The 21,207-nt window shown below is 37.9% G+C and overlaps 1 protein-coding gene across 4 annotated transcripts in view; it reads right to left on the bottom strand.

Moving 5' to 3' along the window:
• The window catches only part of TMEM62 (transmembrane protein 62), a 39,438-nt gene extending 18,775 nt beyond the window's left edge, over nt 1-20,663 (bottom strand). Inside the window, exons 1-8 of one of the 4 annotated variants that reach the window (XM_053665999.1) lie at nt 20,186-20,660; nt 19,792-19,903; nt 18,638-18,775; nt 9,654-9,699; nt 6,572-6,713; nt 4,308-4,432; nt 4,039-4,161; nt 1,413-1,568 (exon numbers count right to left, since the gene is read on the bottom strand). In XM_053665999.1, coding sequence (XP_053521974.1) covers nt 1,413-1,568; nt 4,039-4,161; nt 4,308-4,432; nt 6,572-6,713; nt 9,654-9,699; nt 18,638-18,775; nt 19,792-19,903; nt 20,186-20,365 — 1,022 coding nt within the window. In that variant the 5' untranslated portion in view covers nt 20,366-20,660. Of the gene's footprint in view, nt 1-1,412; nt 1,569-4,038; nt 4,162-4,307; nt 4,433-6,571; nt 6,714-8,113; nt 8,209-9,591; nt 9,700-18,637; nt 18,776-19,791; nt 19,904-20,185 lie in introns of those variants that run through there. The other 3 variants (XM_053666003.1, XM_053666001.1, XM_053666002.1) reach the window with 3 other exon arrangements.
• Nucleotides 20,664-21,207: the final 544 nt, after the last annotated feature.

Genomic DNA, 21,207 nt, shown 5'->3' with positions numbered 1-21,207 from the left:
AGAATGTTGAGTGCCAGGCACTGGGGGCAGGTGGGAGGAAGGGCGTTTCTGTTGAAGGGGTGCAGAGTGTCAGTTTTGAAAGATCCAAGTTCTGGTGATGGATGATGGTGATGGTGGCACAACAGTATGAAGGCACTTAATGCCACTGAACCGTACACCTGACATGGTTCAAATGGTGAATCTTATGTATGTGTATTTTACCACAATTCTTTAAAGGGAATAGTGATTTTATTGACAGTTACAAAAAAGGTAATTGGACAATCTTTACCAAATTCATTTAGGAATTCAAATTCTTTCCCTTAGAATACCACTTCTAGAATGCTATCTGAGAGTTACCCAAGTTGAGGAAGACTCTATATGTATCAGATCCTTGTTTCCAAATTAGAAAAAAAATCTAAAATTTCACAAAAAGATAAGAAAATGGTCAGATAAACTGTACATTTTCTCTGTTAAAAGGAAAAAATAGGAGTTCTAATAAACTGTGCCCTGATTACAACTGTGTAAAAATATGCCTAGAAGAGAATGCCTGCTGCCCCGACTGGTGTGGCTCTGTGGATTGAGTGTCTGTCTTACCCCAAACTAAAAGGTCGCCAGTTCAATTCCTGGTCAGGGCACGTGCCTGGGTTATGGGCCTAGTCCCCAGTTGGGGGCATGCGGGAGGCAACCGATCAGGCTTCTCTTCCACATCGATGTTTCTCTACCTCTTTTTCCCTCCCTTCCCCTCTCTCTAAAAATAAATAAATAAAATCTTTTAAAAAGAGAGAAAGAGAATGCCTGCTAAGGAAAACTCAAAATCATTAATAATAGTTCTGTTGGGGGTGGGGGGAATAGACACACAACCCCACACCCTACTCCCCAAAAGTGGTGGTCATATTATTTTTCAAAATAGAATTTAAAAGAGTATAGAGTATATACAGTTACATTAAAAAGAGTGCCATTGTGTTTAAGAAAGGTTATTAAGTCTCTTTAATTCATATCATCAAATTCACATGACAACTGAATATTCAATTCCATAAAGTTTATATGGCTTTTACTCTTTTGAAAGGCTATGTAGCCAAGTGAAAAAAAATATTTCTAGTATATAATACAAATATTTTAAGTAGGATGCAAAAGAATATGTACAGTATGATTATAGCAATATAGCAACATGTACATAAAAAGTTGGGGTAAAACACACAAAAGCAATAATGAAAGGGTTATAGGGTTTAGGATGGTTTTTAAACCCTCGGCAGCTTAAAATATAATTTTTAACCAAACTGGAATGAAACAATAAGCGATTTATCCTTATACAATGTGTAGAGTGTTCAGACAACCAAGTGGATGTCTCATAGCTGTTACATGGGATGCAGTCACAATGATTTATTCTCCATCAACATCAAACTGAAAGTAAATTCTGAAGAATTTTCACATACCTGATGTGTGTTGACTGAAGGAGTTTTTCCAGTGGTTCATGCTTAGGACAACTATAAAGGAGTGACTTAGGATTGGTGATAAGAACCACAGGCCACTCGCTAAAGATCAGATCCGCAAAGCTAAAGAGGTCATGATCAAAAGCAAAGATGCGGTACCTGGAGACCAGAGGACAATGTTGCAATTCAGTCACTCCATGCATGAAGATTATTTATAGAACAAAGGTAAAAATATAAAAGTATACTTTTTTGAGATCATGAATTTGAATGCCAAGTAAATAATATTGTTTCTCTGTCTTCTTCCCTTGCCCCTAGCACTTTATACTTCCCATCTGTCACAACTGGGAACTGACTAAGCAATGAATTTAACTGTGCCCTAGAGAGCACATAGAATGCAATTTTTTAAAAAAATGCTTGTTGAATTAACTCATTTAATTTCTATACTTTATAAACTGAGATATTCATCAAAGCCTAATATCTGACGTTCTTCATACCATCAACATTACATAAAATATTAAAATAAATACAATTAGAAAACTTTCACTTGTTTTCTTAGATCTTTATTTCTATAATTTTAAAGAAATTAACCACAGTTGTCTTGATTTTCTAAATGCACAATGAAAAGTACAAATACTAAAAAAATAAGAAGAAAAGAAAGGTATAAATATTCATTAAAGAGTAACCAAAGTTTTATATTTTCTAACTTTTACAACCGAGAAATGATTAACTACAGCAGAAACAATAGTGCTCACCAAATACTCCACGTGCTCCCCTGCATTTCCCAGTCTCCCTGGTATTAGGTGGGGACCATGTGACTAGTTCTGGCCAATGGGCTGTGAACGGAAGTGACATGTATCACACTTCTGGTCCAAAGTACTTAAGAGTGTGTGTGAGTTCTCCATGCTCTCTTCCTTGCCTTGGAAGTGAGGTGTTGAAATAGTGGCCTTTTAAGATGGAGGAAGTTTCAATCCCTGTCACCCTGTGGAAGAGTGTAGGCCTGACTCATAACAGCTTTATGTAAATTAAAATAGACATTTGTTGTGTTAAGCCACTGACATTTCTAGGTTTATTTGTACCCACAATAAAGCCTCGCCTAATATTACTAATACACTGTTTTTAAAAACTATTTTGCTAATGTAACTTGAACATTTAGTAAGGGCAGGTAAAGGTTAGGTTCTTTTAGTAAACCTCTGGATAAAACCCCAGAGTTGCAACACAGGGGAGCAGGTGGAAAGAGGAAGAAAAAAAGGGTTTCATAATTAATATCACTTAACTTGTAACTGTAGTACTTATAAGAAATAAGGAGGATGACCAAGGATTAGGAAGGCTGTCTGGTAAAAGGCAATCCCAGCCCAGCCCACAGCCTCACAGTCATGAATAGAGAGGTCTCAGCTCAAAGTAATTACCGTAGCCAACTAATTATAAGCTTCAAGCATAGCTCTTATATAGACTTTAGAAAAGCCAACTGAAATGAGTAAGTACCACCTACAATGTAAAGCTGCCTTTAAATTAATGGAGGTAGTTAAAAATGGAAAGAAAACATTCAGCTCAGCAAATATTTACAGGGTACCTAAGTATCTTCAGAGCACTGAGTTTTAATAAACAGCAACTGATAATAGTTAAACAATGAAATGATACTCATGTATACTTAAACTATTGCACTTAAATTGTTCTTTCAAAATATATGACACTCATCTATACTTCAACTACCGCACTTAAATAGTTATTATCACAACTATAATATATTTGGTTTTAGTTTTCTGTATACATCTAATTATACTGTATGCTTTTGGTAAATAAGTTATATTTCTTCTGAGAAAGACTTTAACCTTAACAAAACCAACTATCATCTATTTAAAGAACTTAAATCATTAACATCTTGCAGCAATAACTAGAAAAGTGGATATAAAATTCAGGGGGGAAAATGACATACTCCTAGTCCTAGTGTTTCTCAAAGTGTGGTCCACAGCATGCCTGGCGTGCTTTCAAAATACAGTTTCTTGGGTCCTAGCCCAGACCAAGACAATCAAAATCTCTAGATTTGCTTAATTATTAAATTAAGCAATTTGATAATTATTGATTTAATCAATAATTAAAACTACTAATCAAAATCCCTAGACTTTGGCCCTGGCTGGTGTAGCTCAGTGGATTGAGTGCAGGCCTGTGAACCAAAGGATCGCGGTTTGATTCCCAGTCGGGGCACATGTCTGGGCTACAGGCCAGTTCCCGGCGGGGGACGCATGAGAGGCAACCATACATTGATGTTTCTCTCCCTCTCTCCTTCCCTTCTCCTCTAAAGAAAAATAAATAAAGTCTTTTAAAAAAATCCCTAGATTTTTATTAGAAATTTTTTTCGTTAATAAAATCCTCCATAATTCTTATGCATGCTAGAGTTTGAGAACTATTTCCTAATGGTTATGTCTTATAAATCTAGTATAACATAGTGGCAGCAAACATAACTGTTGCCACAAAGATTCTGCATGTGACAAAGATTAGGTACATATATTACTTAAAAAACATAGAGATATCACAGGTTATTCCTTGCCTGGGATCACCCATGACAGCAACAAGAAAACTATCATTGCTTTAGCATATGTAACACGTATTAAGTTTTACTCTGTTCTCTTACCTTCTATTATTCTTCCAGTCTCCCACCTCAAGTTCCAAAGTGCCCTGGAAGTGACGAGTGTGCAAAACAGGCATCAGTCCACCAAGTGTATGGAGATGCCCACAGAAATAGGCTGTAGCTGAACTAAACAATGAAAAATAAGTAGAATAATGAACAAAGATAACTTGTGGTGCCAAACTAATAAAAATATTTCTTCAGGAAAGCTGGATAGGTAAAGCAACATAAAATAATTAAAAACAATTCATTTTGATTGTGGAAGCCTGCTTCACCTCATTATTGACCGAATTCCTGGTGACGGAGAAAGAATAGTGGATGTTGTATAGTGTCCGAACCAAATACTGTGATTGCTCTGACCACTTTCCTTTGCCAGTAACAAAAGCTCCTCCATCCGTTTCTGAAATGAAAGAAAAATAAAAGATCTTTAATTAGGGCTCAGGCTGAAATCTAATGTCAACAGATTACCCTTGAAGTATTACAAGAATAAGTATATTATGTTTAGTGCTGAAACCCTGCTAATTAAAGACCTGTGCAGACCTTTGTAAGTTTCAAGCTATTTTCACATACAATGTAATTTGTTTGATCCTAAAAATATCTCTGTGCTAAGTAGGGAAAGTATTGTAGTATTATTCCCCTTTGATAGATAAGGCAACAGAAATAATCTTTAACTTAACATAAATTTATGTATTTATTTATATAAATAAAGCACCGCTAATCTTTTCAGCCCTGTATACCACATTGGAATTAATAAAGAGGATAGTGATACTAAAACAAGATGTAAATATGTCCACAGAAAGCCTGTACCTGAATGTTTCTAACAGCTCTACTCATAACAGTCAAAAATTAAAGGTCATCAACAAATTACATATATCCATACAATGGAATACTACTTGTCAGTAAAAAAGAACTAATGATATCTACAATAACATGGACCTCAGAAACATTATACCGAGCAAAGAAAGGCAGACACAACATATATTCTGTATGATCTCATTAATATAAAATTCTAGAATAAACAAAACTAATCTATGCTGACAGAAAACCAAACAGTTGTCCCCTGGGACTGGGGGTGGAGACGAACTTCACTCACAAGAGAACTTTCTGGGGTGATGGGAATGTTCTGCCTTGACTGGTGAGAGTTATACCAGCACAGACACTTCTCAAAACTCTCCAAACAGTTCAAAGGAGTGCATTTTATTGTATATACCCATCAGGAAGTTGATTTCAAAAAACACTTGCACACATATAAATGCACATTAACATTATCTGTAAGGTGCTTATAGTGATAGTAAGTTCCTGGGCCCCACCCTCAGGTTTGCTAATTTGATACATCTCAGGTAAAGCCTGGAAACCTTTGTTTTGTAAGACTCCAGCTGATTTTTATGCAGATGATCCCTGAATTACACACTAAAAAACATTATTCTAAGGAGTACTTTTTAAAAATTAACATGTTATCAACTTTATCTAAGGACCCTGATAGGTAGGAAACAAACTACACCTTCATTAATCAAAATGCCTACTACAACACAATGCATCAGACAATATTCTTTTTTATTTTTTAGTTTTTTTAAAAGATTTTATTTATTTATCTTTAGAGGGGAAGGGAAGGAGAGAGGAAGAGAAATATCAGTGTATGGTTGCCTCTCATGTGTCCCCTGCCGGGAACTGGCCTGCAACCCAGGCATGTGCCCTGACTGGGAATTGAACTGCAACTCTTTGGTTCGCAAGCCTGCACTCAATCCACTGAGCTACACCAGCCAGGGCACATCAGACAATATTCTGTTCACTTGATTCCAAGCCCCTCTGAACCCATGTATCACTCTGAATCTCTTTCAGCACTTAGCAAATTCTGCCTTTTATTATAGTTACCTCTGTACTTGTCTTATGTCTGACCACTAGATTAAGTATCTTAAGAGGCCAGGGACATGACCTTATCACCTTATTCCTACACATAAGCACATACGTCTTGCACATGGGTACGTGCTCACTAAACATTTAATGAGTCGACATTTGTTGTACCAAGGAGCAATGAGAAGTTCTCAGATGTGATTTTCCAGACAGTTTTATCCAGCAAAAGTTTTCACCTACATTACAAAAAATACTTTAAAAGAAACTTATTTATTTCAATGGTTGTCTTTCTCTTAAAAAAATATAGACCTTTAGTTAAAAATGGCAACTGCAGGGTTTTAGGAATATACCATATAACATACAAAACTTTATGCCCTGTACCTTGCTAAGTATATCTTGCACTTGGTACATATTTAATAAATGTTTACTGAATAAATATAAAAAGTGAGGTACTTCTTTCCCAAATTTCAGGACAATAATAGGGATAGCAATAATAGAACTGAAGTAGCCAGTAAATAATAGTACTAAAGTAGCCAGTAATTTAGCCTGGCCATACCTGTAACCACAGTAAAATTTTTTCTCAAGCACTTCTAGATGAGGACTTGTTTACCTAGGGTAATTTTAAGTGAGCTGCATGCATCTAAGAAAAATAGGTTAGCTACAAAAGAAAGTGAAATTTTTACTGTACCTCATCCAAAATTCCAAAGAAATTATAGGGTCTCTTTGGCCCTGGATATACAGTGGCATCCACAGAGATGAAAGAATAGTTGCCAAAGGGAGTACTGTGGACATGATGGAAAGAGCCATCCCTACGTACAGCAGAATATTTCCTAAAAAATACAATAAAGTTTTAGTGCAATTATAAGAAGGCAGAATAAGTTTAATATCACATTATATTTTGCCTCCCTTGAAAAGGAAGTTTCCTGACATGAGAGAGCAACAGACTGAACTAGATCCACAATGGATAAATTGTAAAAGAAATGTAAAAAAGTTTCTCCCATTGTCTCCAAGACAGGAACCAGAACATAAAGTTGCCAAGTAAAGCAGAGAAGTAGGGGGTGGCGAGTTTAAGCAGTCCACTAAACGTTTAAAAGGAGACTGTCAGAATCTAGTGAAATCGTACTTACCAATCATTAAAAAATGTGGTGAGGTCCTACTGAGTACCTAGCAGAATTCTTAGTGCAGTGATACACAAACAATGTTTGCAACAGGACTATAGACACAATAAAATCTTGTAAAGAAGTAATCCAACCAGGAGAACAATGATAGTCTAGGTGTGGATCGTAAAGCTTTTCCAGTTCCTGAAAGCGTACTGATGACATATACGGGGTCCACATCCGGGAACGGACGTGCTCACCACCGTCGGTGTCAACAGTGTTCTACGTCCGTAAAGCAGGACAGGGAAGAGTAGAGAGACAGGCTGGGTAGGCACTCAAGTATTTGCTGAATAAATGTGAAGGAAAGTACAAATTTTACTGGCAGATAACCATATTATTCAAATGTCAGGACATTATAAAAAAATATCTAAGTGTCTTATACAATTTTTACCTAAAAGCACATAAGAAAACATACAAATAAACTTCCGAAACTTAAATGTGCTATCAGGGAGCTATATTTAAGTCACATCAGCCATCAAATGTATCATGAAATAAATATATTATCATAGGTATTACAATTAATAATCAATTCTATTGCCTCTCTTCTTGGTATTTTTTTAAAAATCTATTTCAGGATTTTCTCCTTGTTAAAAAATTTATTTATATTTTCTTGCTTAATTTGTTTTCAGAGTTTTTCTTTAGGATTTTATAATCTCCTATGTTGTTTCTATTCCTACATTTTTGACACATTAAAATCCAACTATCTAAAAATCCAACTATTTAAAGGCAGAGGTTAAAATATATGATAGTTAATGGCATTTTTTGAATTCTGGATTTTGGCATTGTCTGCAGCATTCTTAAGCTAAAGATTTAACTTTAAGATTTTTTTCCCTTCTCCAGGAAGCTGAGAGTCCCAAAGAAGATGGACCCAAGAAGGAACACACCAAGGCACATCATAATTACATTAGCCAAGATTCAAATGAAGGAGAAAATCCTAGAAGCAGCAAGAGATAAGGGGACAGTCATCTACAAAGGACTTCCCATCAGACTGTCAGCTGATTTCTCAAAAGAGACCTTACAGGCAAGAAGGGGCTGGAAAGAAGTATTCCAAGTCATGAAAGGCAAGGACCTACATCCAAGATTGCTCTATCCAGCAAAGCTTTCATTTAGAATGGAAGGGCTGATAAAGTGCTTCTCAGATAAGGTCAAATTCAAGGAGTTCATCATCACCAAGCCCTTATTATATGAAATGTTAAAGGGACTTACCTAAGAAAAAGATAAAAAATATGAACAGTGAAAGGACAGCAAACTCACAGTTATTAAGAACCACACCTAAAATAAAAGCAAACTAAGAGGACAGCTAGATCAGGAGCAGAACCACAGAAATGGAGATCACCTGGAGGGTTAGCAACAGGGGAGTGGGGGGGGAAGGTACAGAGAATAAGTATCATAGACAGTAGGTAGAGAATAGACAGGGGGAGGGCAAGAGTAGTGTGGGAAATATAGCATCTAAAGAACTTATGACACATGAACATGAACTAAAGGGGGGGAATGTGGGAGGGAGGGGTTGTGCAGGGTGGAGGGGAATGAAGGGGGGAAATGGGACAACTGTAATGGCATAATCAATAAAATATATTAAAAAAAATAAAGCCTAGGTTTTTTGTTTTCTTTTCTTTTTGCTTTTTGTGCCTAAAATATAACCCTCGAAGTGTCTTACTTTTCCAAATGCTATCCATCTTTTAAGACTGGACACCATTTTCAATTCTTTTATGCAACCTTCTCTAACTTGCAACTAATAAACAAATAAGTTCTCGAAACTTAATGCACAGCATGGTTATTATAGTTAACAACACTATAATAACTTCAAAGATGAAAAGAAACTAGATCTTAATTTTCATCACAAAAAAGAAATGATAATTATGTGCCATGAGAGAGGTGTCAGGTATGGTGGTAATCACACTGCCATATGTAAATGTAGCACATGAACATGCTGTCCATTTAAATATATACAATACATGTGTCAATTATACCAAATTTATAAATTATTTATTTATTTTATTTTTAGAGAGGCGAAGGAAAAGAGAATGAGTGGGAGAGAAACATCAATGTGTGGTTGCCTATCACATGCCTGCCACTGGGGACCCAGCCTGAACCCAGGTATGTACCTTGACTGGGAATAGAACTGGCAACCCTTTGGTTCACAGGCCACACTCAATCCACTGAGCCATACCAGCCAGGGGAGAAAATTTTAATATTTGCATGACATACTGGAATGAAAGGACAAAGCAGCCAGGAGAGACTGATTGGGGTTTTCAGCCTCCCAAAAGGCTGAGAAAATCAGTAATCTCAGCATTCCTAAAACCTATAGTACTGTAGTTGACAAGCTGTGATCTATATGACTCCTGCTATTCATCAATGGCAAAAAAAAAAAGTCTCTGTGGAAATATTAAAAAGAACCAAGGGGGGAAAAACAATTAAAGGAAAGAAAAATTCCCAAAACAAAAACAAAAAACTGAACCTGTCACACACATTGAAAAAAAAAAAAAGCCCCTTTTCTAAATTACCAGAATTTCTGTAAATAGAAATTTTATCTGTTAAAAAATGTTTTTACCCATTCATTGACTGTACCCTTCTTGTAACACATCATGTTCTGTCTTCTGTTCATTACAGTACCTGTAATAATTCTCGACACTCTCCAGACTTGGAAGGTTGAATGTATCTAATTAAAAAGAAAAGAGCAAACATCATCTATATTAAAAAGAGGAATGCAAACATGTTAAAGACTAAAGAAAACTAATTCTTTCAGTAATATTTTAAATGGTAGAATTCAATCAGTTAGATTGACAATTTTTAAAAATTGAAAATGGAATTCAGATTATCTGGAAACTTATTTAATTTATCTAGTATACTCGAGAATAAGAAATACTTTGAATTATGTACTATTTAAAATGTACATTGAGAATCCAAGATGGCAGAGGAATAAGTGGAAGTTATACTAACCTCCTCCCAGGACCAATCTGGAATTACAGTTAAATTGTAAAGAAATCATGCGGAATAAGCAGCTGAACACAAGCTGGAGAGAAGCCTTATAACCACAGACAGAGAGAAGAAACCACTTCACCACAACGAGACTGGTAGGGAGTGCAGAGGAGGCACAAGAGAGCTGGCTGGCCTCTCGTGGGAGGTGGCTGAAGTGCCAGAGGGATATTTCAGCAGTCGCAAGGTTATCCCTAAGAAGTGTGGGGTCTAAACCCCAAGCTGGGCTCCCTAAACTGCAGCACCAGAGCCCGAAAGGAACCCTGATAACAACCAGCTGTGAGATGCAGGGTTTCTGTCTACAGAGAGAGAGATGGCAGGAGACTCAGAGAGCCTCTTAAGGGGCTAATGCACAAAATTTCATTTGCAGCCACTTACTCTGGGCTCCAGCAGAGGGAGGGCAGAGTGAACTACAGATGCTGGAGGAAAGTCTGGGGTTGGTAGCTCTAGGGAGAGAACTGAAGGAATAGCCACTGGGATCCCTGTGCTGAATCACGCTCCATACTGCAGAAGCCATCTTTCTCTGGCAGAGGACTCCTCCAGGAGTGACATCAACCTGAGGGGAAGCAATAGCCCCACCTGCAGGAATTATTCTGCTTCGCCCTGTGCAGCTTAAGCTGGGCTACTGACTATAACTTCAGGCTATATCACTGATTACTTTAACAACTAAGGTGGACCTTTGGAGCTCTATGAGACTTCAGCTGACCTTCCCAAGGGCCCAGTGCTGATAACAGCAAGCCTGGGTTACAGCCTGGCTCTCTGCACACAAATAGGTCGAGCAGAGGGAGCTAAAAGCAGTGGATCGCTGATAGTGCCAAACAGGTTGACCAGGCCAGTCACAGACAGTGTCTGACAAAGGCCTACACCAGAGTCTTTGCAGATCTACCTAATAGGTAGAAACAAATACAAAGAAGCAGCCAAAAAAAAAAAAAAAAAGACAAAGAAACAGACCCCAAATGACACAACAAGAGAATTCTCCAAAAAGAGCTAGATGAAATGGAGGCAACCAATTTATCAGATAGAGAGTTTAGAGTAATGACTATAAGGATACTCGACAGCATGAAAAAAGCCATAGAAACCATAAAAAAGGACCAGTCAGAAATAAAGAATGCAATATCTGAAATAAATAATACACTAGAAGGAATAAACAGTAGGTTAGATGAAGCAAAAGATCAAATCAATGATTTGGAAGACAAGGTAGAAAAAAAACCCAGGCAGAACAGCAAAAAGAAAAAAGAATTTTAAAAAATGAGAAGAATTTAAGAAACATTTTATGCAACATGAAGTGTAACAACATCTGCATCATGGGAACATCGGGAAGAGAAGAAAGCGAGCAAGTGATCAAGAACCTATTTTAATAATTAATGACTGAAAACTTCCCTAATCTGGTAAAGGGAAACAATGCACAAGTCCAGGAAGCTCAAAGTCCCAAACAAGTTGGACCCAGAGAGGCTGACACTGAGGGACATCATAATTCAAATGACAAGACAATAATCCTAAAAGCTGCAAGAGAAAAGCAGGTAGTTACATACAAAAGAGCACTAATTACACTGTCATCTGATTTCTCAATAGAAACATTTTGGGCTAGAAAGGAGTGACATGAAATGCTCTAGGTGATGAAAAAATAAGGACCTACAACCAAGGCTACTTTACCCTGCAAGACTGGTCACTGTTATCACATCATTTAAAACTAAAGGAGAAATAAGGAGCTTCCCAGACAAAAAAAGACTAAAGGAGTTTGTTAACACCAAACCAGTACTGCAACAAATGTTAAAGGGCTTGCTTTAAGAAGAAAAGGCAGAGGAAAATAGTCTACTAATAAAATGGCACTAAGTGCATATCTTTCAATAATCACCTTTAAAATAAATGGCTTAAATGCTCTAACCAAAAGACATAGGGTAGCTGAATGGATAAAAAAAACAAGACCCATATATATGCTCCCTCCAAGAAACACACATCATATCAAAAGATATAAACAGACTGAAAGTAAAGGGAGGGGAAAAGACATTTCATGCAAATGGTAAGGAAAGAAAAATCTGGGGTAGCAATACGTATACTCCACAAAACAGACTTTAAAACCAAGACTATAGTAAGAGACAAAGAAGGACATGACATAATGATAAAAGGAACAATCCAACAAGAGGATATAACCCTAGAAACCTTTACACACCCAACATAGGAGCACCCAAGTATAAGAAGCAAATCTTGATCGACGTAAAAGAGATCAACAGAAAAACAGTCATAGACAGGGGTTTTAACACCCTACTGACTTCAATGAAAGATCTTCCAGACAAAAAATCAACAAGGAGACAGCAGTGTTAAATTACACACTAGATCAAATGATTTAATTTATATCTTCAGAGCTTTTCACCCCAAAGCAGCAGAATATACATACTTTTCAAGTGCACATAAAACTTTTCTAGGATAGACCACATGTTAGGGCACAAAGCAAGTCTCAGTAAATTATAGAAGACTGAAATCATATCAGATATCTCACCTGATTACAATGCAATAGAACTAGAAATCAATCACAAGAACACTGAAAAACACATGAAGACATGGAAGCTAAATAACATGTTATTAAACAATGAACAGGTCAACAAAGAGATCAAGGAAGAAATTAAAAGATACCTTGAAACAAATGAAAATGAGGCCACAACAATCCAAAATCTGTGGGACACTGAGAAAGCAATCCTAATAGGGTAATTCATAGCATTACAGGCCTATCTCAAAAACAAACAGGAAAGGCTCAAATAAACAATCTAAATTTACACCTAAAGGAACTTGAAAAAGAACAACAAACAAGCCCAAAGTGAATAGAAGGAAGAAAATAATAAAGATCAGAGCAGAAATAAATGAAAGAATAATAATAAAAAGAAGACACAAAAGATCAATGAATCCCAGAGCTGGTTCTTGAAAAAAATAAAAACAATTGACAAACCCTTAACCAGACTCATCTAAAAATAAAGAGAAAGCACCCAAATAAATAAAATCAGAAATGAAAGAAGAGAAATAACAACTGGTACCAAAAAAATACAAAGGTCCTAATTGCATAACCTGGATGAAATGATTAAATTCCTAAACATACAGTCTTCCAAAACTAAATCAGGAAGACCCAGAGAATCTAACAGATAGATTGCACCTAGTGAAATGGAAGCAGTAATCAAAAAACTCCCAAACAAACAAAAGCCCTGGACCAGAAGTCTTCACAGGTGAATTTTACCACACGTTCCAAGAACTAATACCTCTCCTTCTCAAACTATTTCATGAAATTCAAGAGTTGGGAAGACTCCAAAACTCACTTTATGAGGCCAGCATGATCCTAATTCCAAAACCAGATAAAGACACTACAATAAAAGAAAATTGTAGGCCAATATCCCTGATGAATATATGCTAAAATCCTCAATAAAATATTAGCAAACCTAATACAGCAATGCATCAGAAAGATCATGATCAAGTGGAATTTATTCCAGGAGTGCAAGGTTGGTACAACACTCACAAATCAATAAATGTGATTTACCACATAAACAAAATGAAGGATAAAAACCACATGATCATATCAATAGATGTAGAAAAAGGATTTGATAAAATCCAGCACCATTTATGATCAAAACTCTTATCAAAGTGGGACTACAGCAAACATGCCTATACATAATGAAGGCCGTATATGACAAACCCACTGCCAGCATCATACTCAACAGGCACCTATCTTAAAGCCTTCCCTTTAAGATTGGGAACAAGACAGGGATATCCACTTTCACCTTAGTTACTCAACGAAGTATTGGAAGTCCTAGTCACAGCAATCGGACAAGAAGAAGAAATAAAAGGCATACACATCGGAAAGAAGTAAAACCATCATTATTTGCAGATGACATGATACAATATAGAGAGAACCCCAAAGATTTCACCAAGAAACTACTGGAACTGATAAATGAATTCTGCAAAGTAGCAGGATACAAAATTAATACCCAGAAATCAGTTGCATTTATATATGCTGATAATGAACTAATAAGAAGGGAAATTAATAAAATTATCCCATTCACAATTGCTACAAAAAGAATAAAATACCCAGGAATAAACCTAACCAACAATGTAAAAGACCTATACTCAAAAAATTATAAAACACTGAAGAAATAGAAGATACAAATAAGTAGAAGCACATACTGTGCTCATGGATAGGAAGAATTAACATCATTAAAATGTCCATACTACCGCAAGCAATCTATAGATTCAACACAATTCCTACCAAGATTCCAATGATGTATTTCACAGAATTAGAACAAATATTTCAAAAATCTATGTGGAACCACGAAAGGTCCCACATAGCAACAACAAACCTGAGAAAGAACAACACTGGAGGAATCACACTACCTAATATCAAACTATACTATAAAGCTATAGTAATCAAAAGAGCATGGTACTGACATAAAAACAGATATATAGATCAATGGAAGAGAATAGAGAGCCCAGAAATAAACCCACACATTTATAGTCAATATTTGACAGAGGAAGCAAGCACATACAATGGGCTAAAGATAGTTTATTCAATAAATGATGTTGGGAATATTAGACAGATACATGCAGAAAAATGAAACTAAACCATCTTCATACACAACACACAAGAATAAATTCAAAATGGATCAAAGACTTAAAAATGTTAGACCCAAAACCATAAAAGTCCTAGAAGAAAACTGTGGAAGATGGTGAAGGCTGGCGTCATACACACAGAACCCACAGGAGTCAAGAAGGAGATAGTCAAATAGTTAACCACAAGCTTTAGCTGAATGCAACTAACTTTTGCAGAAGAAATATTTATCATTTAGACAGCCTGGGAATGGAGCAATTTTGCCTACAGTTCTTGCCTAAGCCTGTGAAAGGTCCTTGAGCTTTATTCAACTATTATAAAATAAACACAGAGACCATGTTCAGGGTCACTGTCTCTCCATCAGAGGACGATATCCCACCCACTTGGTCCCTGCTTTTCCTTAAACTATCTGTGTTTGTGTCTTTCTTAATGTCCCATCGCCGCCTCCGCCCCCAGGGACCTCCTCCCCATGCAGGTCACCACAGAAAACATAGGCAACAAAATCTCAGACATTGCTTGTAGCAGTATTTTATAAGATACATCTCCTCAAGCAAGGGAAACTAACTAACTAAATAAATAAATGGGACTACATCAAACTAAAAAGTTTTTGCACAGCAAAGGAAATCATCAACAAAATAAAAAAAGTCAACCCACAGAATGGGAGAACATATTCACCAATACACCTGATAAGGGGTTAATATCCAAAATTTATAAAGAATTTATCAAACTCAACACCAAAAAAACAAACAACCCAATAAAAAATGGGCAAAGGACCTGAACATATGCTTCTTTAAAGAGGACATACAGATGGTCAATAGACATGAAAAGATGCTCAATGTCACTAATCATTAGGGAAATGCAAATTAAAACCATGATGAGATATCTCCTTACACCAGTCAGAATGGCTATCATCAATACATCAACAAACAACAGTGCTAGTGATGATATAAAACAAGGGGAACCCTTTTGCACTGTTGGTGGGAATGCAAATTGGTGCAATCACTACAAAAAGCAGTATGGAGATACCCCCAAAATTAAAATTGGATCTGCCTTTTGACCCAGCTACCCCACTTCTGGAAATATATCTGAAGGAACACAAAACACTAATTCAAAAGGACATAAGCACTCCTGTGTTCATTGCAGCATTATTTACAATCACCAAGATATGGAAGCAGCCCAAGTGTCCATCAGTAAGTGAGTGGATAAAATAACTATGGGACACTTACACAATGGAATCCTACTCATAAAAAAGAAGAAACTTTGTCTTGGCTGGTGTGGCTCAGCAGATTGAGCACCAACCTGCAAACCAAAGGGTCACTAGTTCGATTCCCAATCAGGGCACATGTCTGGGTTTCAGGCCAGGTTCTCAGTATGGGGCATGAGAGAGGCAACCACACATAGATGTTTCTCTCCCTTTCTTTCTCCCTCGCTTCCCCTCTCTCTAAAAATAAATAAATAAAAAGTTTTTTAAAAGACAATTCTACCTTTTGCAACTGTATGGATGAAACTGGAGAACATTATGCTAAGTGAAATAAGCCAGTCAGAGAAAGAAAAATACATGATTTCACTCATGTGGGATCTAATGAACAAACTGCACTAATAACCAAAATAGAGACAAACTCATTGACAGAAAGCAGGCTGACATCTAGAGTCAGGGGCGAGGTGTGGGGAAGTTAATGGGTAGAGGGATGGAACAAAAAAGGAAAAAGGCCTCATGGACACGGACAACAGTGTGGTGATTGCTGGGGGAAGGTGGTATAAAGGAGTTAAATGGTAATGGAAAAAAATGCAACACAGATTAAGTAAAAACTAAATATATATGTATACACACACACACACACACACACACATCAATTGGAAATTACAAAACTGGAAGGTTCTTGCTGCTTTTTTAATCATGTGACTCTGGAAGCCAGCAAGGACTAGATTCATGCCTGATATGTGGATCCCTGCCAAGTGCCTCTAAACAGATTGAGAAAGGAGAGTAAGAAGCTAAGAAAATTCCTGGGTGAGTGGAATGGGGAAACTAAGACAAGAATAGTAAGACCAAAGGTGAACAATTTACAGCCAGCTGTGACTGGCAAGACCTTATCTCCCCTAACCAAGGGCACTGGAGAGTTAAGTGGTTTATATCTCTCCTCCCTAACCAGAGAATACAGAGCTTTGCTTTCCATAAACCACAGGTGTCCTGGGAAGACCAGCCATTCTAATCCTAGCAGAAAGATAACACGGGAACAAAGGAGTCAGCTTGGGAAGAAGCGGTGCCAACTCCCTTTCAGTGCCAACTCCCCTTTCAGCTCCTCCTCCCCTTACAAGAGAAACAAAATGTCTGTGCTTCCCCTAGGAATATTTCCCTCCCAAATTCCCATGTTTACCCAATTTAAACTTGCTTCTGAAAGCTCAAAGTAATGTGGATGTTAGGGTTTTTACTGGCCATCTACTCTGACTGCTGGCCTCTGACATTAATCAAAGCACAATTATGACCCAACCCCTATCTTTTCTTTTTGGCTAAGTGGTGACAGACAACAATAGCCCCTGATTCGGTTGCTTTCCAGTTTCAATATGTCTTTGCTAACAGGACTAAAGCCCCTCTCTTCTTAAATCTTAAAGAAGATTCAGTAAGAAAGAAATTATATAACGGTAAAGGTTAAGGCTCAGGACATCATCTGGAAATAGTCATTTCATAGAGCTTGACTTGACTGGTTGCAATGGCTAAAACTGTTTGACTTCCAGGAATCTACAACATTTCTAATAACCGTAGAAATTAAAATGTAAGTCCAATTAATGTCAAAAGAAATAATGTGTGTGTCTCTTGCTAAGTAAGAGAAAAAGTGTTATAAATTTTAGTAAAGATTAATTTCTGCTATCTTAGCACACCATGCAAGTACATATACCTATACCATGAGCATTTATGCCTATGTAACTCCAGTAGATTATTATGAATTCCAAAGGACTATCCAAATCATTTAAACACAAGAGTCTGTTTATATATTTTACTTGAAATAAGTCAACACCCTGACTTGGAAATCTTTTTGGAAAATATACACAGTTGTTATTTATTGCAAAATAATTTGACAGGTACTGCTAATTAGGATCAGGAAAAAAAAGAAATGTAAATATAACAGAGAAAGTTATAAACCAGATATTCTATTTTCAATTTATAACTCCTAGTTGCTTTGTAGAAGGGCATTTTTTGATCAAACCAATGTCTGTGTATTTCACCAGATAAACTTATCAGTTTAAAAAGGTAGGTTTTTAAAAAATATATGATTAGATATTTACCAGAAATGTATAATCAAATGAACCAGACAAATGAAGTCACTAACCAATGAAAAGGTCAATCAAACAAACAAACAAATCTACTATGATAAGGATACTTTTGGAGTTAATTTTCTTACTAACACAACGATAATCTAAAAAACAGGAAGCGATTATCCATTTTCTCTTCCCATGCAGAGAGAGATTTATTGCGATTTTAATTTTTAAATTTATATACAGTAAAATTCATTCTTTGTGATTTATAGTTCTATAGGTTTTGAGAAATGTATAGTCATATATGTACCACTACAATCAACAGAATAGTTCCATGACCCCCCCCATATTCTCATAATGCCTCTTTATAATCAATCTCTCTCCCCATCCCCAATCTCTGACAACCGTAACTGTTATCTGTCTATAATTTTGCCTTTTATTGAATGTCATATAACCGGAATCATACACTATGTAGCCTAATGGGTTTGGCTTCTTTCATCTAGAAAAATGTGTATTTTTTAAAATATTCATCTGCAAGGATTTTGCTGGAAGCTTTTCTTCCATGTAAGAAAGTACCATATCAACTTTCCCCTTGAAGACCAATGGTGACATCTTAAGTTTTAAAATCACATTATTATAGTTGTATTTCAGAGTTGTGACCTTCAATGCCTCTAAACCTATGTTATAATGTCCCATTTATAATTTTACAATGTAAGTTGGAGAATTTAGACTCCTGGAAGAAATAAAAATATAGTTTTAATTACATGTGGGTTTTGACTCTTACCATGATTTCCTTTGATGTCAAGCCACTTGGTTTTTTCCATGACCCTTGTCTTCTTCAGAATACTGTGGTAAGTTTGCCATTCTACCTCCTGCTGCCTGGATCCCCACAGGTGCTTTGTTTTGGCATCTGTCAGATCTCCTGTAAATTTATGTAAGAAGTGAATCACAGTGAAAAATAAACCCAAGGAAGTTCGATATATTTTAATGCATCCTGCAGGACCAGATACTTAAAGCACTCAACACATGTAAGCATAGCCACTTATGAGTCCCTTTCCGTCCAAAACAAGCCATCTAAATTTTCTCAGCAGGGGCTTTATTTGTTCCTTATAGGGTAGCAAGTGCCTATTTAACCTATGATTTTACAAATGGGTTGTGAAAAATATATATTTAAAAAGAGCATAGGACTCTAATGAAAACTCTATATACAACAGTCTGGGCAGGTGTCTAATATCTATGGTAACTATTATAATCTGACCAAGTATTATTTTTATAGCAAGAAGCAACCTGGAAGGTGTAGCTTGGACAATGAAATCCCAAAATTTCTAAAAAACTAGACAGACACTTGAAATTGAAGCAGCCAGTAGAGGTGTTCCAATAAAGTGGGTGGGATGAATCTCTTAGTAGACAAGGTAGATGCCCCTTTTGCTTCTCCAACAGTTCGGGAGCAAATGGTTAGGGGTTTGAAGACCCTACGAAACCCAAGTCACAGACGTACCAAAGGATGAGGAAGGTGTCCTGAGTCGTATAAGGCTCAAACAACTAACTGTACGAACACAGAAAAAAAATTTAAATAAAAAGTGACTTTTGATTTGTGGTTGAAGGGCTTTCCGTAATTCTCTTTCAAATTCAGGATTGCAACAACAGAAACACACACAAACACCGCAGACCTTAAGATGAGAACACTGAGTCCCGCTTCTCCTGCTTTAACAAAACCTTACCATGACTCATCTTTTGGCTTGGATTTTGACTCAGTTATGTAATTAATTCGGGCAAATGTAATTATAATGTGTTATCTCCTCTACAGGAGGAGGGCTCACCTGAGGCTGAGGCTATCAAGTTCTCTAAGTCCCCAAAGTGAAAAGCTGCAGCCCTGGCTAGCATTCTTTTGTACCTTCCTGACCACAGAACCACAGGACAGTACAGCAATCCTCCTACCTGTTGCTAGGACGAGAGCTGGTTGAATGATGTCAACAGTTTCAGAACAAAACTTCTCTAAGTCTACAGCTCTGCCTGGATCCCGAAACCTGCTCAGGTGAATGTCGGATATCTGCCGAAAGCAGGTATTAAACAGAGATGTCTGAGTCAGGAAGAGGCGTGCTGCCAGAGCGACCTAGGGGCTCCCTTGAGTGGGGGGTTAAGAAAAGTCAAAGATGCAGTGCATCAAAGAATTCCCCCAGGCAAGGACCGAAACCCACCCTCACCACCCCACCACCCCCAGCCCGGAGTGTGGGGCTCAAGCAGGCACTGGTCGTGCCCCGCGGAAACTGCCCGTGTCTCACCAAGTCGTGCCAGCTCTGCACCCAACCCCGCCAGGCTTCCCCTGCGTCACCTGCAGACCCCAGAAGATATTGCTGGCTCCGGGGCCGGGCGCAGGGTGCGGCCTCCGGGGAACGCGGGGCTGGGGCAGCTGCGAGGTCTGGCCAGCCAGGCCGTAATGTTCCAGGAGTATAGCTGTGAGCGCTGCGGCCGCCAGGCCGGCGACCACCCTGAAAGCCAGCACTGCGGCCATACGGCGCCGGGGTGGGGGGCGGACCTCGTTCGCCCGGGGCGAGACCGCGCGGCGCACGCAGCCGCTGCTGCTGCGGCCGCACTTCCGGCCTCCTCGGCGGGGACTGCGGCGCCGCAAGGCACTGCGGCTGCCGGCACCTGCAGCTTCCTGGGCTCCCGCCTCTCGCGGCCGCCCGCAGCTCTGGGTTCGGTTTGCTAAAGTAATGAGGGTGAAGAAAAGCAAACTGCGAACCCCAACGCCAAACACCGCCGCCGAGGACGGCGAGGAAAGAGCGGGTTCCGGGAGGCGGAGTCTAGAATTCTGACCTCTGTAAGTCGCTTCCTTACCAGTAAAACGGCGTTAATAACACCTCCCGGGCGTGCTTCACAGGCCTGTTGTGAGAGTCAAAGTATGCGAGAGGACGCCTTTTAAACTGCAGTGCAAATGTGACAGCTGGTTTTCTCTGCCCTCTCTGCTCCCCACCCCCACCCCCGATTATTAACAACGTGCTTCCATAGGTTTTGGGGTTTTTTTTTAATATGTAATATGGGTGTTTTGAGTAAGTTATTTTTTTCCTAAACCCGATTACACTTGGTTACATAATATTCCAATGCACTATACACCATTCACTTAATACGTTTTAAATGCTTCCTATGGGCCAGGTTCAGAAGAAGAATTAGATTCAGACTTAGGAAAAGAGTGAAGAAATAAAACGAAGTCACTTTTGTGAAGCTGATAATTATAAAAATCAAGTAGCCTAAGGCAGAAAAAAACACTTCTCTTCTTGCTTTAACTAGCCTGGGCACTAAAACTTCTGCATTTTTCAGTTGTGTGGCAGTGCCTAGAGGTACCCAAATTTTACA

Source organism: Artibeus jamaicensis, unplaced genomic scaffold, assembly GCF_021234435.1.
Source record: "Artibeus jamaicensis isolate MK-2021 breed Jamaican fruit bat unplaced genomic scaffold, CSHL_Jam_final contig_1132, whole genome shotgun sequence".
Lineage (NCBI taxonomy): Eukaryota > Metazoa > Chordata > Mammalia > Chiroptera > Phyllostomidae > Artibeus > Artibeus jamaicensis.
The sequence above is the reverse complement of the archived record's forward strand: the minus strand, read 5'-3'. Positions and strand labels throughout refer to the sequence as shown.